Here is a 16,662-nt window from a genome sequence, read left to right as displayed (position 1 = left end):
GAAAAGGAAGAAAGGACCGCGGCGGCGCTGAGAGGGAGTGGAAGAAGGAGAAGAAGGAGGCGTCGGCGGCGGCGGTTGATGGTGACAGAGAGGGGGTGGCGATGACGGTGGTCTCGGCGGCGGCAGCGGCTGGAACGCAAGAGAGAGAGGGATGGTGGTGGTGGTGGTGAAGGTTCAAATGAGGAAGAGGGGGTTTGTGATTTGAATTTACGCCACATTCTGACGATAAATTATTGTGGATCACCAAAATGTATTGTTTTACTAATAAATTGAGTTATCGTCAGATTAAAATCGATGATAAAGGACGCGCCAATTTAATTTATTTTTTCTTCAAAAATTACTGGCAAATTTATCGTCAAAAAACAGAATTCACCAATAATTAAATTTTTTTTATGAATTCGACGTGGTTATTACTAGTAAATCCAATAATAAATCTACCATTATTCTACAATAATAAATTTAATACTACTCAATATTTTTTTTGTAGTGATGCAAAGCATTTTAACACTTCTTCCCTTATTAATTTTTAATATAATCATTTAGTCATTGATGATTATTTAGAGTAGGAGATCTTAATACTTGCTTGACTATTTAATTCATGAAAAAACTTGGAAATCCTAATATATCTTCTTAATTATTTTCTTAATTTTTAAATAAAAAAGTCTTAAATTTTTTTAAAATAACGTATATAGTTAAACTTTTACTCATTTGAATATTAAAAAAAATGAAGAAAAGCTCTTAACGAATATTCTTAATTCATATATATATAGGGACAGATCTAAAGAGGCCTCGAACCTCCAATTTTTTTAAATAAAGTTAATAATTATAAAGATATAGAGTTATTATATATTATATAATTTTATTTAAAAAATAGAGTAAATAATTATTTTAGATAAATAATTAAATTATTAAACTAAAAAATAGGTAATAATTCTTAAATTGAAAAAAATATTATTTTCAATCCTTTTTCGATTAAATAAATTTCTAATTCTTTAAACATTTAATTTTTTTTCTCTTAATTTTCCACCTATCATATAAAAATATTTTAATATTTATAATAATTAAAATTTTTTTATGTATTATAGTACATAATAAAAATAAATTATTTTAAAATTTATTTATTTTTTTCATGATATTATATTAATAACATACATATTAAGTAAATTTATTAAAATAATTATATTTTATATATTTTATTCATGAATATATTTTAAATGCATATAATAAAGTTATTAGAATAACTTATTTATATTATTTTATAGTATATTTTTTTATGATATAAATAATAAAAATATAACTTATTGTCACAAAAATACTCAACAAAGTATGTTAAAAAATAGATAATTTTTATATTTATCGAATCTAAAATAAAAAAAAAAGTTATAAAAACTAAGATAAATTTTTATATAACAAACACTTATTAGTATTTTTTAATAAAAAATACTAATTATAATTATATATTAATAAATATATAATATTATATTTAATTATATAATATTTTAATTTTTGATTTTTTTATTAAATTTTTAAATCCGTCCCAATGTATATATTTGCTATTTTTATTGTCAATACAAATTTAATACGCTTTTATTCTTCGTTTTACATGTTATCACTTTAGTAATATATCTACCTTAATTAAATTTGCATAAAAATTAAGTGTTTGCTACGGTACAATAATAAATTTATACGTATCGATATAATAAAAATATGAACAAATTAAAATAAGACATGTAAACTATATTTTTCACGTCAATAATTAATTTTTCTTTTTTCAAATATAAATTATATCAATGTTTTTACTAAATCACTCTTATACTGTAATAAAAATAAAAAATAAATTTTATTTACTTTTAATGGAAAGACTTAAATATCCTTTACTTTTTTATTGGACAAAAATCATCTTAATCTTTTTAATTTAATCAAAATTTAATTAATTTTAGTTTATAATTTTATATCTGAATCAATTTAAAAATTAAAACCAAAATACATTTCATTATTCATATACACTACAAAATTGCTTTATTTCTGATGAACCATAATCTAATAATATACTTTTAAAAAATTACAAAATAATATATACTGAATAAAAAATCACTAAATTCTAAAAATAATAATATCTCATTTTTTTAATTATGTTTGTAAAAAATTGCATCAAAATTCAATTTCTAATATATTTTTTTGAGAAATACATATTTAATGTTAGATAATCTTGCAAAAAATTAACATTAAATATGTATTTCTCAAAAAATACATTAGAAATTGAATTTTGATACAATTATTTGCAAACATGATTAAAAAAATGAAATATTATTATTCTTAAAATTTGGTAATTTTTCGTTGAGTATATATTTTTTTGTAATTTTGTTGTTAACAACTAATAAAATTAAAAAAAATACAAAAAATATATACTAAGAAAAAAATTACCGAATTCTAAGAATAATAATATCTCATTTTTTTAGTTATATTTGTAAAATGTCACGTCAAAATTCAATTTTTAAAGTATTTTTGAAAATATATATTTATTGTTGGGTATTGTTGTTGTGTTTTTAAATTATTTAAAAGTATTTTTGTCGATAGTAAAATTCAAGTGCATTTTTGTCACCATTTGAATAATTTGAAAGTGTTTTTGGTGATTAACCTAAAAACTATTTTTTTATTTAATATAAAAGTTCAATTCAATTAAAAAACTTTTAAAAAAATTAATTAAAAAGTTTTGCAAAAACTAAAAGATGCCAAAAAGTAACTAATGCAGAAAAGAATTACAACCAAAACACAGCAAGTAAGTATAATACATTCTCTCTCACATGCTTTCTACTTCTCATCTTTCTCTTTCTCTCTCTCCTCTCTCTCCAAAACCTTTTTGATTTGGTGGAATTTCACCTTTTACTTTTGTTCCTACCTGATTGATCCTCATTCCTCAATCTCCTCCTGTTGCTCTTTCGTTATCATCTTTAGTTTTCTCAAAACTTTCAATTTTTAGTGTTGTTTCCGATACTCATTTCCTTAAATTTTATGAGGTCAATGCGGTCCTCTTCTTCGCTGGAAATTAGGGCTTCAATTTTTGGTTTGGGCTGATTTTTTTTTTGCTTTTTGGCGCAAAAGGAATGTAGTTGGAGAGGGTGGTGTTGTAAGGAGATTTCATCTTCATTTTTGGGGGTGATGTCGCAATTTTCCTTGTAAATTTTGCTCCTTTTGATCTTTACCCTTTTCCCGGATTCGCACCACACATTGATTTTGGGGCTGATTGGAGGCATAGAGTGGGAAATCTCTTTGGATTCGAGTGGATTAGTGAATCAAGTTTGGGACTTTAACCCCTTAATCAGGTGAATCCGTGGAACAATAAGCAGGAGTTTGGTTCTATTTGAGGTTTTGTGCAGAAAATAGGTGCTGAACTGAGCACAAATCTGAGAGTAGAAAGGTTTGTTATAGTTGGTCGGAGAGGGTGTATTGAGGGCAATTTTCACGATGGATCATGTCATTGCTGGGAAGTTCAAACTTGGGAGGAAAATTGGGAGTGGTTCTTTTGGGGAGCTTTATATAGGTATCTTTATCTTTATGTTTCCTCTTTTTGTTATTTGTTCACTGCACTTTTATTTTATTGACTAACAAGTTCCTTGTTTTTCTGTGGCAGCTGTTAATGTACAAACTGGGGAGGAGGTTGCAGTCAAGCTGGTATGTTAGGTTCTCTGTAAGGATATAATCCTTGTTATGCCCCTGGATGAGCAAAAAAATGATTAATCATTCAATTATGTTATGATATATCTGGTGATCGGTTAATGGCTGGTGTTTATGATTGCATTTGTAGTATCTCAAAGGTGTATGAAGGCTTTGATCAACTAAAATGCTTTGATTCACACTTTGGAGCTTGTTTTCTGTAGGGGTTTAGATGTAATTTTCCCATTATATAGAAGTACTTTATATCGATACTATGGGAGTTAGTTCTAGTCACGATTCATGACTTTTGAGATATTTTATTGCTAAACAGCTAAAGAACTTAACATTAAAAAAGGGGAAATTTCAGCTGTCTTCTGTTTACAATTACTTTAGGACAATAGTTGGAGCAGTACTTATTAAGGTTGCGTAGAATTGATAGGATCTCTGAGGTATGAAGTGGCATATTAAATGAAATGACACATTATAGCTTTATGCATGCATGCTTATTTTTTCTTCAATTTTTACATGCCATTTTGTTCATCGTACTTTGTGTTTTGATTCTTTATAGTAGTGTAATTCTTGGCGATAACTTTCTACCCCCCAAAATTTTCCAGGAATCTGTGAAGACAAAGCATCCACAGCTTCATTATGAATCAAAATTATATATGCTTCTTCAAGGAGGGAGTAAGTATATATATATATATATATATATATATATATATATATATATATGTCTATTTCTTTTCAGCATTCTCTGTGCTAAAAGACTTAGGTACTACCTAATAGAAAATTTTCACTTGAAAAATGGTTTCTGCTTTCTCGAGTTTGAAATTTTAAAATGATTGTTGTCCAGAATCTTCTGGTCTTAATGTAGTCAAAAGTATGAGATTGAAATCATGCATTTATATTAAAATCAAATAATTAGGACTTCAAGTTTATCAGAAAACAATCAAGATGTATTCCTTTGAGTAATCCAATTTGGTTCCTTATTGAAGCTGGGATTCCCCACCTAAAATGGTTTGGAGTTGAAGGAGACTACAACATTATGGCTATTGACCTTCTTGGACCAAGTTTGGAAGATTTATTCAATTATTGCAACAGGAAGTTTACACTGAAGACAGTGTTAATGCTTGCTGATCAATTAGTAAGTCTACATGTCAACTATTATAATCAAATAATGCACATCAAACACCGATTCTAATATTTTATTTGCTTCATATTATTTTTCAGCTTAATAGGGTTGAATATATGCATTCAAGGGGCTTCCTTCACCGTGACATAAAGCCAGACAATTTTCTAATGGGTCTGGGACGTAAAGCAAACCAGGTATGTTATCTTGTTGAAGATGCTCTCTTCCAAAAAAAAAAAAAACTTATGCTTCTCTTTCTTATATCCCTTTAATCATTTTGGAGGGTTTTGGTTGATATTTTTATTGTTGTTCATATGAATGATTGCTACTTGTTGTTTTTTGTTTGGTTGTTATTCTCACCTATGTGTCATGCTGGGTATCTCATGTCAGGTATATATCATTGACTATGGCCTTGCAAAAAAATACAGGGATCTCCAGACTCATAGGCACATACCATACAGGTAAACTTTGTCATCTTTATTCCAAGATATTAAGGTGGACTTTTTATTTTCTTAACTCATTTTGTAGGATGCAACACTTTCGGAGCAACCCAACTTCATCCTGCCTTATTGTTTGCACTACTTTTCGTTGGATTTAGGCATTTCTTTTAGATATTATTCCATTTTTAGTGGACCATCTACCCATAAATGTAATTATAGTATTATATTCATAAAGATGATGATAATAATTTCATCACTCTAAATACCATAAATACCATACATGAGAAAAATGGTTTTGACCAATCATATATAACTTGACTTTAAGATCTCAATTGCCTTGTATCCATTTTGTCATGATGATACTGAATACTTCCAAAGATGTTTGTTTCAGTTCCATCTTCGTTATAATTCTATTTCTTTGTATGGTTTACAAGTTGCATTCTTTCTTCTGAAAATCTTTGTTCTTCTTGATTAGGGAGAACAAGAACCTCACAGGTACAGCTCGATATGCTAGTGTCAACACTCATCTCGGAATTGGTGAGTAAAGTTATGGTAGTCTTTTCCTTTTTTGTTGATAACCAAAATCGAAAGGTAAATACTAAGTAATTACATGTGAATATGTTCTCCTCTTAATTGTACTTAATTTTTCTGGCAGAGCAAAGCAGAAGAGATGATCTGGAATCTCTTGGTTATGTACTCATGTACTTCTTGAGAGGAAGGTTAGTCGGATGATTCTCAAAACACATCTACTTTACCTCCTACTGGATTCAGGTATCTTTATGCTAATATATTATTTTGTTTTTTTTTTTTTTTGTTATACTACTTTTCAGTCTTCCTTGGCAAGGTCTGAAGGCTGGCACCAAAAAACAAAAATATGATAAAATCAGTGAGAAGAAGATATCAACTTCCATAGAGGTATTGTGACTAGCTGGATCTGTGAGGCCTCTGAAGAAATTTGATATTTCCTCTGGATCTTGAGTTTGATGCTTTGAATTTGGTTCAAAGTTTGCATAACTTGCAGTTATTCACTCTTCTGTTTTCTGTTCTTATCTGTTCCCAATTTTGCTGATCATTTTTTCGTTGCTAACTTTGTGCTATAACAGTCACTCTGCAAAAACTACCCCTCAGAGTTTGTATCGTATTTCCACTACTGCCGAGCACTGCGATTTGAGGATAAGCCAGACTATTCGTACTTAAAGAGGCTTTTTAGAGATTTATTTATTAGAGAAGGTATGTGACCCATCATCTCTTGCACTGACATTTTTCGGAAATTAAGTGTGCTCAATTATTGCATCTTGGTCTAAATGCATGGGCATTCTTTGATCTTTATGATTTGGATATTGTTACTGCAGGCTATCAATTCGACTATGTTTTTGACTGGACCATATTGAAATATCCACAAATTGGTGGCAGCTCTAGAGGAGGGCGGGTTAGTACTATCATATCTGTGTATTTGGATTTTGTTTCGGATGGTGACTGGTTGCATACTGAGGTTGTTTCTCATAACAGCATGGCAATGTCACTGCCACCAATGCCAATGGCAAGGCTGCGATGAATGTGGGACCATCTGTTCAAAAGCCAGAAAAGATCTCAGGTCTGCACTTTTTCAGTCAAATAAGAATGAAATTTTTTGTCCTTCTAATTCTTCATAAGTCCAATCATGTGGTCAGGATTAAGGAAGTTTGAAGTATATGGTGTGACCTTTGTCAATTGAGTATCCGAAAATTATGGTTTAAAACATTTGACTATAATTATCATTTTCATTGCTTGCATCGATGCTGGTGAAGGTACCTACTTTCTCCAAAATTTCTTTTTAGTTAATATTTGGCCGTGCAATTGCTTCTTTCAGCTGGGAAAGAGGTTCGCGAGAGATTCACTGGTGGTGTTGAAGGTTTCTCCCGGAGGAACCCTAGTCCTCGCGCTGAGCACAGTAAACATAGGACTTATGAAGACACAGGAGTACAAAAGGAGTTGGTAAGTGGTTTTTCTTCCAATATTTGGAGCCTATGAGTGTTATTCATTTGGAGATTTCTATTTAAGAGCATTATGTTAAGCAACATCTGGATGTTGATCTGAAGTTTACTGGCTCTATTTTTCTATTTTGTTAGTATATATGAGATTGATTAGAGTCTCCTGTGTTCATATTTGCTTATCTTTTCGGCACAACTGTTAGTTTATTTTTTCTTTTTGTGTGTTACCAGCATCATGATCAAGAGAAGGGACGCAGTTCCTCTCGATATGGCAGTACTTCAAGAAAAGCCATTATCTCATCAACCCGGCCAAGTTCCTCAGGTGACCATACTGACGTTCGTACTGGCCGGCTGACCTCAGTGGCTAGCCGTCCATCTACTACACAGAGAGCTCAGCCTGTGTTTGAGAACAAACAAGCAACTTTCACACGCACCGGATCTACACGAGGTACACGTGACGATCCTCTGCGAAGCTTTGAGCTTCTCACTATCAGGAAGTAACCAAGCATATGCTGTTTAGTCTTGTCAAAAAAACATTGTCCAGATTCTAACACCCGAAGTGTTAAATCGGCTTTTATGCAAAAGAGCATTCTCCAGCATTTGGGAATCATGTCCATGTATATTTTCTGAATTACCTTGAGGTTCATAAACGACACATCCTGTTATCATTTTCTGGATCAAGGTAGACTTTTTGCTGCCGCCCCAGATTGTCCTTCCAATGCTGTAACATGTTCCTAAACCTTCTCCCAAGAACTCAACAGGGGTTCTTTCCTTTTGCTCATTTTAACTATTATTAGAAAAAAATGTTAAATAGTTTATGATACACTATCATTTCTTTACAATGAGACTCAACACTGTTTCTGTTACTGTTGACACTTGCCCCCCATGTTGAGAGTATTTAATGACAAGCTATAATCTGCGTAAACTATCATGAGAAGATTGAAATGAAAATGAGAGAATGATGGCTCATACTGATTTACTTGATACTTCACTTAAGGACAAGTTATGTGTTGCTAGTACATTAATACATTAAGAAATTATTTTGGTTACTTTTTGTTGGTCAAGTAGCACTAGTCATTAGACACTTGCAGATCATGTCACATATATCTTCCAAATTCTTTATTGTTCTTTATTAAACAATGTTTAAACGAACAATTGATTATATCATTACATATAATCCCTGATAAGCTACGTGTATATGAAAAAAAATGTTAAATTTCCACAAGAATACAAGATTACCCTCAATAGCCTAAGGCATGAGTAAATTTGACAGGATCTTGCGTAACATAATACTAATTTCAAGGAGTTATGTACACACTAAATATATTATAGCTCTATATAACAGCTCAGGAAAGAATTCTAGTTCAGAACTTGGGAGTTCGGAGTATTCGAGCATCAAACAATCCAAGCAAAAAATTATGGGTTTCTAAGAGCTGCCAAACGCTTCTCAAGGTCATCAATGCCCGAGCTGCAATGACATCAAACCTCTTAGGTCAAACAAATTGGAAAAGAAAGAAACAACAAAGGAAATTGTGATTTATTCAAAAAAAAAAAAATCACATGATTCGTCCAGAATAACATGCTCTCCTTATCTGAAATTTAATTTAGATACCTGCTGACATTTTCTGTGTTCTTTGTTCGGACTCTCCCTTTGGGAGCTGCTGATAACTGTCAAAAGGTTACAAATTCAACAAAAGTTAACCAAAAACATTAGGAGTACATAGATTAATAACAGCTGATTCGTACCTGTGATGCAACATCCACTCCAATTTCGTCAAGGACCTGCAGAAACAGTTTAAATGAAGCAGTTTCTTTATGAAATTTCAAAAGCTAAATCAATCCTAAAATTATAAGTTGGTTCTTGCCCATCTAGACACGTGAATCAAAAACTGTTCCTTCTAAAATTCTTAAACAAACACACAAGGAATCACACAACAAGAAAGGCTTTTTCTAGTAGTTGATCTATAAATATTGGAAATAGTTTCAAGTCATGAGAAGGTAACATGAGAGCTAATAAGCTATGCCCTCTGCTTGATTTTTATCTTTTACTTTTTAAAAAAAGTGATGCGGGGCTATGAGGGAATCTTAAGCTTCCACTGATTAGTTCCCTAGTTATATCTCAACCAGATTAGGGATTACTTAAGTGTGCTATTGTGAGGCTGAAGTTTGTGTCCAACTCTGGATCTATGATTTTTAAGCACAGTTAATCCTTACGAATTGTGACACAAGATATATACATATACCTCCAAATAAATTGGCTTATGTGGAAACAAATTGACCACGTTAAATATAACAGAGGTCCTCATTTATTTCAGAGATCAGGAAAAAAAAAATCTCTTCAAACAGCAAGGGAAAAAGTCATAGAAATAAGCAATACAAGCTAATTGAAGGGTACCTGGTTTGTCAACTCTTCAGTCTCCTCTTCGGCTTCATCATTATCCAATGCATCATCTATGGTATCAGACATCATCTCAGTCTGCACACAAATTATATATCATTGAAGTAAAAACGGTGTGCAAACAAAAACAATGGTTCTCTGTTTTTCCCCACTTGGGAAGCAAACTAAGAGCAAAACATCATCTTACAGTCATATCCATCTGCGCTGATTGTCTCTGGAAGTCTTGTATAACTTTGGCTTGCTTGGCTGGTGCCATTTGCTGCAAAAGTATCTTATAACTTAGCACAGGGTTAAAAGATTAAAAAGACCATAGAAATTTGTTTATGGACACCGCATTCACCAGTAATGTTATTACTGTTATTGCTTGTTGCTTTTCTTATGCTGCATTTTGAAATAGCCAAATTCTTAACCATTCTTTTTGCAAAAGTTCCATTTCTTTTGTGTGTGCATGTGCAATGAGGGGAGGAAAGGAGGATCCACAATTTTCAGCCAAAAAAAATCTCATATTCATGACTATCATTAAACCTTCACTACTCATGAACCACACTGCACTCAGCCTTGTAAAAACTTGTTCTTTATTCCTTGAATAATAAATATACATCTAGCTAAGGCAAATTTATGCACACAATAACAATCTCAAAAGTTATGAGGACTTTGTCCTAAGATCATCCTTTACTCTGAGTAAAACCAAACAGAATGCTGATATCAATATCATGGACCAATCCAGAAAAGAAAAAGAAAAAGAAAAAGGAACAAATATATGTTATATAAGGATAAGAAACACTTAAAAATATAAAATTGAAGGTGCTACCTTATTCATAGCTGCCATTGCCTTACTAGCTCCTTGCATACCAGCAGCAACAGAAGAATGGGCATGCAGAGCCTGAATCAAAATCCCGACCACACCAAAGAGCATTAAACTGATAAACATCTCTACCTGCATAAACAACCATCCGAAAAAGAAACAAAGACATCAACAATCTACCTGTGTGTGAGTTGCTATGCCTCTCATCTGAGCTCGACTACCTTGAAGGTTAGCAATCTGCTGCCTAAGCCTTACTAACTGTCGAGCAAGAACTTTAGTTGCGGCCTGAATATTGCACAGGAAAAGAAGAATATATTAGCATGTTTGGCACAACAGATTATCTAGAGAGAAATAACAGTTTTTAATACTTTCAAAACTTTTGACAGAAGGCTCTTTCAATATATAAGTTGTTTCGAACCAAAAGTAAGCCAATTCGAACACATTCAGATCAACGTGACAGCTTCTCAAGTAATTATGCATAAGAAACCTATGAGAAAACGTGGATCATACCTCGTTTCCCGTCTTAGCAGTTCTCTTTATCTCAGCAAGAAGCTTCTTTTCCTAAAAACAGTAAGAAAGAAAAACATTAGAGATAATCCCAAAGTTCAGCAAGAAAATAATCAGTAATCAATGAATAATTGCTTCACATACTTCCAATTGTAATGCTCCAATTTCCCTCTCTATACCTGAAAAACATCACCAAAAATCAATCAATAAATAAATTCTAGGTAGCAGTGATATCACACCTCTCTGAATCAAATTCACACGAAATTCGAAGAGATATTTATATTTAGCATAATTGAGCAGCTTTTTTTTTCTCTATAGCATAAAAAATAGTTAGTTAATTAATTAATTAATTAATATACACACATATGTACCTCTGGTAGCAGTTGTCATTTCGCGTTTACTCTCGCGAAGAGCCTCTGCAAAAGAAGAAAAATACAATGAATGAAAGATGAAAACTGAGTGATAAGAAAAAAGAAGATGAGGAGGGTAAAATCAGGTAGCTCAGAACCTTTAGCAGTGGGTTTCTTGGAGAAGATGTTCATGGCGAAAGGGTAGGGATGTAAATTACCAAAGAAAACCGTAATGAATTCTAGTTAGGTCAAAGGAAATTGCAGAAGAGAAGGATCGAGGTAACTGCTGAGTTGATCGAACCTTAGATCGCTGTTTCTTTATATACTTTTCACGTCAACAGAAACCGCGTTGGCGCGTTTACTAGCAGAGGCTGCAGAGCTTAAACAGCCTCTTTAGTTAATTTTAATTTATAATGAATTAAAATTTTAATAATAATATATTTCAATAATTATATTTTTTAACCCTAACATATATATATATTTAGCTACATTTTAAAATTAAAAAATATTTTTTATATAACTTCGTTTAGTTTAAAGCGTTTTTTCTTATGGCCCCTTTTTTAATCGGACATGTTTTAAACTGGGAGTAGATTCTATCTAATAGAAAAAAAAAATTGTATGGTGTTAATTGTTTAATTTTATTTTTTTATTTTTTTATATTTATTTTTTATCTTATTTATAAAATTAAAACTGAACACGTTGATACGTGATAGTATTTAGATATGTCTAAGTATGTCTCAAATTTTTTTTTTATTTTTTATTAAAACACAGTTGAATACAGAAGACACACATATCAAACAAGTGTCGTACCCAAAATATATCTGACATGTGGATACAACAAATCAGAAAAATATTTGTGTTTCATAGATAAACATAATCTTTTATTAATGATATAAAAATATGATAAAAATAACAAAAAGTATTATATTTCTTTATAAGTAGTAAACTATTTTTATATCTAATAAATAATTTTACATTTAATCTAAATTTTTGTTACAATATTTAAATAACTATTTAAAAATATATAAACAAATGAGCGAAATTCAATCCGTAAAATTTTTATTTTTTAAAAAACTTGGTCATTTATAATAATTTTTTTAAAAATATTTGTAAAAATTATATTAAAATTTTATTTTTAATTCTTTCAAAAATATATATTTAATATTTAGTTTTTTTATCACATTTTTTTTTAGAGTTTATTTGTTGTTTCTATTTTTTAAAATTGTTTTTATTAACAACGTAAACTTTTAAATGCTATTTTGATAGTTTAGCTGCTTTAAAAAAAAAAAAAAAAACAAATAAGAAGGAGCTTGTAAGTTGGTACAGGATATAGAGAAAGAGAGTTAGTTTGACCAGGTTAGATGAGATGAAAATGACATTTTATATATTTATAGGATAAAGAAAAGGCAAAATCATGAACCAAAAAAAAGGTAAATTAAGTAGGTATATTTTAAAAAATATTATACACGGTAATATTATGAGTATTGTAAAAAATGTGTTTGTTTAGTAATTTAAATAGTTGTTAATTGTTTTTTCATATTTCTAACGTTAAATTATTAAATATGTTTATTCATTATATATATTTTTGGAAATAAATTTTTTACTTTTAAAATACTCCCAATATCAATAAAAGGAAAATCTCTTTAATAAAAAAAAAATAATTTATATGTTAATCCTTATACTTTTAACATGAAAATACCAAATGCCTATTTTCTGGGATGAGAATTAAAAACTTTAAATTTTGACAATAAATTTTTTTGGAATAAGTTATTTTTAAGAATTATATTTTAAAATTTCAAGCAAATGTGAAAATAATATATTTTTATGAATAATTTTTGAAAAAGTAATTAAAATCGATTGAACCAAACACATACTAACAGATACTACTCAAAGTTGATTAGTTAAACGTAATTAGAACACACATTAGTATTTTCCCTAATTAAAAAAAACTGATTAGAAATTTAGAATTTAGATTATCTGCTACCAATTAATCATAGGAAACTTATCTAAGGACAAATGTTGATCTTGGATTATAAAAAGAAACGAATTTTGGAACCATGTACTGTCCAGTGTGCAGTGTCCACAAAGCTTGAAATGGAATAACCTAAAAGCTCAAGGCAACAATGTTATATGTATCAGAATTGAATAAGTTGAACGATAATTGTTTGTAGAAACTGACACGTTAATGTACAATTCTGACCCTTGTCTCATTGGGATGGAAATCAGAGTCAATTCCCTCTTACAAAGTTACCAACCTCCTGCCCCTGCAGCACTATTTCCCCTTTCTTACTTAACAATATTACATCTTAAAATGTTAATTATTTTTCAGGTGACTTTTTTCATTTTTATTGATATGTATTTAGTTAATTAAATCTGAGGCAGCTGGTTTTGGAATCTGTTAGTGACACTTACTGTGTTCCTTTCTCTTCCCTTAAATTGCAATTGCCTTCTGGTTCTGTTACGAATATTTGAAACTGTACTAGCATGCTAATTACTATATTACCCACCTATTCTGTTCTAGTTTACTTTTTACTTTCCTTGTTGTACCTACCTAACGATTCTGTTTCGTACGTTGGTATGCTTTGATTGATGGTTTAGGAGGATGTAAAATGATAAATGAATGAATATAATCATGTTAGCATCACATAATGATGATGAGAGAATAAGGACAAAAGAGAGGAGAGAGTAGTAGGTAATAGGGAGTAGGTGGGGCTATGTATTTTCATGCGGAACCCTAATAAAAAAGCCTAAGACTGAGGAAACGGATTTATAGAGATACTGATACAGATACAGTATCTCACAGTGACACAATATTTGGAGAAAGATGTAATTAAGTTAAAAAAAAAAAGTAATGGAAAGGTTTTCTTTTCTGTTCATTTTTTTAGATATGAGAAATATATGTGTTGTTCATTGTTGTGGAAAATGTAAATGTTAGATATAGATGTGGGATAGTTTTTTTTTGAAATAAGAGATGAATTTTTTGTAAAAAAATTAAGCCTATTAATCGGATAATCTTAATGTGAAAGATAAAATTTAAATTTTGGCGAAAGTAATCGGATTCTCTGATTTGTGCACCCAAAAATCGGATGTTTTTAATTATACACTTCATAACTACGTCCTACATCATTTTTCTTCAACTAAAAAATTTTGATATGAAAGCAAAATGAGTGATATACTTTAACATGGTAATTTTTGGTATTTTTTAAAATTATGGGAATACACAAATCAGACCCTCTGATTTATGTTTAAAAAGTTGAAAAAAATTCAAAGTACAAAAATTGGAGGGTCCGATTTGTGTTAAAATATTGAAAAAACTTAGAGTACACAACTCGAATCATGTGAATTCTTTGACGATGAAATTTTCTTCACAAATCGCATGGTCCTATTTGCAGTTGATGAAATTTGAAATCTGAAACGTGGAATTCGGACCCTCAGTTTTTCTTATTCTGATATTTTTTTTTTTTACATTTTGAGGGACACAACTCACAGAGTCCGAATTCTGCTTCCTCTAATCCCACAACGAGATGAAACACCCCTCCTCCCATACGCAAGTCCAACACTTCCTTTACTTCCATATTCAAATTAAATTTCCTTTTTCTTACCACATCTAAATTAAAAAGTGTTTCTTTTCCCCTAGGCACCACCCAACCACTAGCCGTATAGTTTTGTCTACTTTTCTTTTTCTTGTGCATGCTGCTGGTTGCTCTTTTTCACCCTTGTAGCGCAACATTCTCTGCTCCTTCCCCTCCTCTCTCTTCTCAACATACTCCCTATTTATTACCCTTTCAAATCACAACAACATCACATCACATTTTTCTCTTCTTTCCAAATTCCCAAAATGCCCTTTTCTTCCCAACTCTTCTTAACATTCTTCTTCTCCATCCTTCTCCTCTCTCACCAACAACCTCCATTGAACCCACATGAACAAGAATCTCTCTACAAAGTCCTTCACTCCATCAACCCCACCATTCCATGGCGCACTCTCTTCCCTTCTCACGACTTCTGCATTTCCCCACCACACGGCATTCTCTGCGACTACGACGACTCTCAAAACGACACCGTTTCGTTTTCGCACCTCCTTCAGCTCAGCTTCGGCTACGTCTCCGATGAATCTTCAAACCCACCTTGTTCCGATAACGCCACCCTCAACTCTCTTCTCTTCACTTCATTTCCATTCCTTCAAAAACTCTTCTTTTACAACTGCTTCAACGCTTCATCACTCATCGTTTCCACTCCACAAACGCTTCCTTTCTCTTTCGCTTTCTCTTCAACTCTTCAAGAGCTCGTTTTCATCGATAACCCTTCTCTTGTTATGCCTATCGCCGATATTATTTTCCAAAACTTCACCAGCCTCAGAAGGCTTGTTCTGGTTAACAATGGCTTCCACGGTGATCTTCCAGAAACGGTTGGCTCTTTTGTTAACTTGGAAGAGGTTACTTTATCGGGTAACAACCTAAGCGGCGAGGTTCCAACAAGCTTGGGAACGCTGGAGAAGCTCAAGGTTCTTGATCTCAGCCACAACGACTTCCATGGTTGCGTACCCGAGAGTTTCGGTGATGGAAAATTCATGGAGATGGTGAAACTTGACCTGAGCCATAATGGATTTGGTTGTAGGGTCCCAGAGAGTCTTGGGCACTTGCAAAGTTTGGAGCTTTTGGACCTAAGCTTCAACAAATTCGGAAACTTTGGGGTCCCTTTGTTTTTGGGAAAGGTTCCAACTTTGAAGGAGGTGTACCTGAGTGGGAATAATCTTGGAGGGGTGATTCCGGAAATATGGGAAAATCTTGGGGGTATTAGAGGAATTGGGTTTTCTATGATGGGGCTTGTTGGGGAGATACCTGCTTCAATGGGGGTTTATCTGAAGAATCTGACATACCTAGGGCTTGATAACAACATGCTTGTGGGGCCCGTACCTGAGGAGTTTGGGCTTTTGGATTGTGCAGATGAGATCAACTTGGAGAACAACAACTTGAGTGGTAAGGTTCCAGCTTCAATTAGAGTTGTTGGGGAGAAGCTTAAGCTGAAAGGGAACACACAACTTTGTGTTGATGATAGGTTGATGAGGTGTGATAATGGTGAAAGGTGTGGCTTGTTGAGTCAAATGAAGCTATGCAACAAAGCTGATAATGATATTCTTGATGCTGCTGCTTTCCTTTTGAGTAGTGCTTGTGGGGTTTCTTCTTTTGATCCTCTTGTCTTGTTGTTTTCTCTATTGGGGTTTGTTTTTTGTTTGTATTTGTAGGAATGTGACACTTCATCATCATGGTTATACATACTGAGAATAGGCCTAACTTGTAACTTCAAAATTTCTTTTTGGACGTTAAAAATCAGAAAGCAAAAGTTGCATGGAGAAAGAAGAAGAGGAAAAGCATGCATTTACATTATTAGTAGTTGTAATTAGCACATTAA

General features: G+C 31.8%; 3 protein-coding genes across 3 annotated transcripts; 2 read left to right on the top strand and 1 right to left on the bottom strand.

The window, feature by feature from the left end:
- Window positions 1-2,812: 2,812 nt before the first annotated feature.
- LOC130936320 (casein kinase 1-like protein 9) lies at window positions 2,813-8,209 on the top strand. The gene is made up of 14 exons (XM_057866371.1): window positions 2,813-3,541; window positions 3,632-3,672; window positions 4,269-4,338; window positions 4,650-4,798; window positions 4,885-4,980; window positions 5,174-5,244; window positions 5,699-5,760; window positions 5,879-5,942; window positions 6,054-6,138; window positions 6,327-6,453; window positions 6,576-6,652; window positions 6,733-6,817; window positions 7,073-7,197; window positions 7,425-8,209. The coding sequence occupies exons 1-14, from the start codon at window positions 3,466-3,468 to the stop codon at window positions 7,692-7,694; spliced, it is 1,398 nt and encodes a 465-aa protein (XP_057722354.1). The 5' UTR covers window positions 2,813-3,465; the 3' UTR covers window positions 7,695-8,209.
- An 88-nt stretch (window positions 8,210-8,297) lies between these two features.
- Window positions 8,298-11,621, bottom strand: LOC130936321 (vacuolar protein sorting-associated protein 2 homolog 3). The gene is made up of 11 exons (XM_057866372.1): window positions 11,412-11,621; window positions 11,275-11,319; window positions 11,048-11,082; window positions 10,907-10,957; window positions 10,577-10,681; window positions 10,403-10,474; window positions 9,779-9,850; window positions 9,589-9,669; window positions 8,940-8,975; window positions 8,806-8,861; window positions 8,298-8,661 (listed from the first exon to the last, which is right to left on the bottom strand). The coding sequence occupies exons 1-11, from the start codon at window positions 11,443-11,445 to the stop codon at window positions 8,610-8,612; spliced, it is 639 nt and encodes a 212-aa protein (XP_057722355.1). The 5' UTR covers window positions 11,446-11,621; the 3' UTR covers window positions 8,298-8,609.
- Window positions 11,622-15,091: 3,470 nt separating this feature from the next.
- Window positions 15,092-16,495, top strand: LOC130936813 (piriformospora indica-insensitive protein 2). The gene has a single exon (XM_057866968.1). The coding sequence runs from the start codon at window positions 15,092-15,094 to the stop codon at window positions 16,493-16,495; it is 1,404 nt and encodes a 467-aa protein (XP_057722951.1).
- The last annotated feature ends 167 nt before the right edge of the window (window positions 16,496-16,662 follow it).

This window comes from Arachis stenosperma, chromosome 6 (assembly GCF_014773155.1).
Source record: "Arachis stenosperma cultivar V10309 chromosome 6, arast.V10309.gnm1.PFL2, whole genome shotgun sequence".
In the NCBI taxonomy this organism is placed as follows: domain Eukaryota; kingdom Viridiplantae; phylum Streptophyta; class Magnoliopsida; order Fabales; family Fabaceae; genus Arachis; species Arachis stenosperma.
Note: the sequence above shows the minus strand (reverse complement) of the source record. Positions and strands in the feature narration are given on the sequence as shown.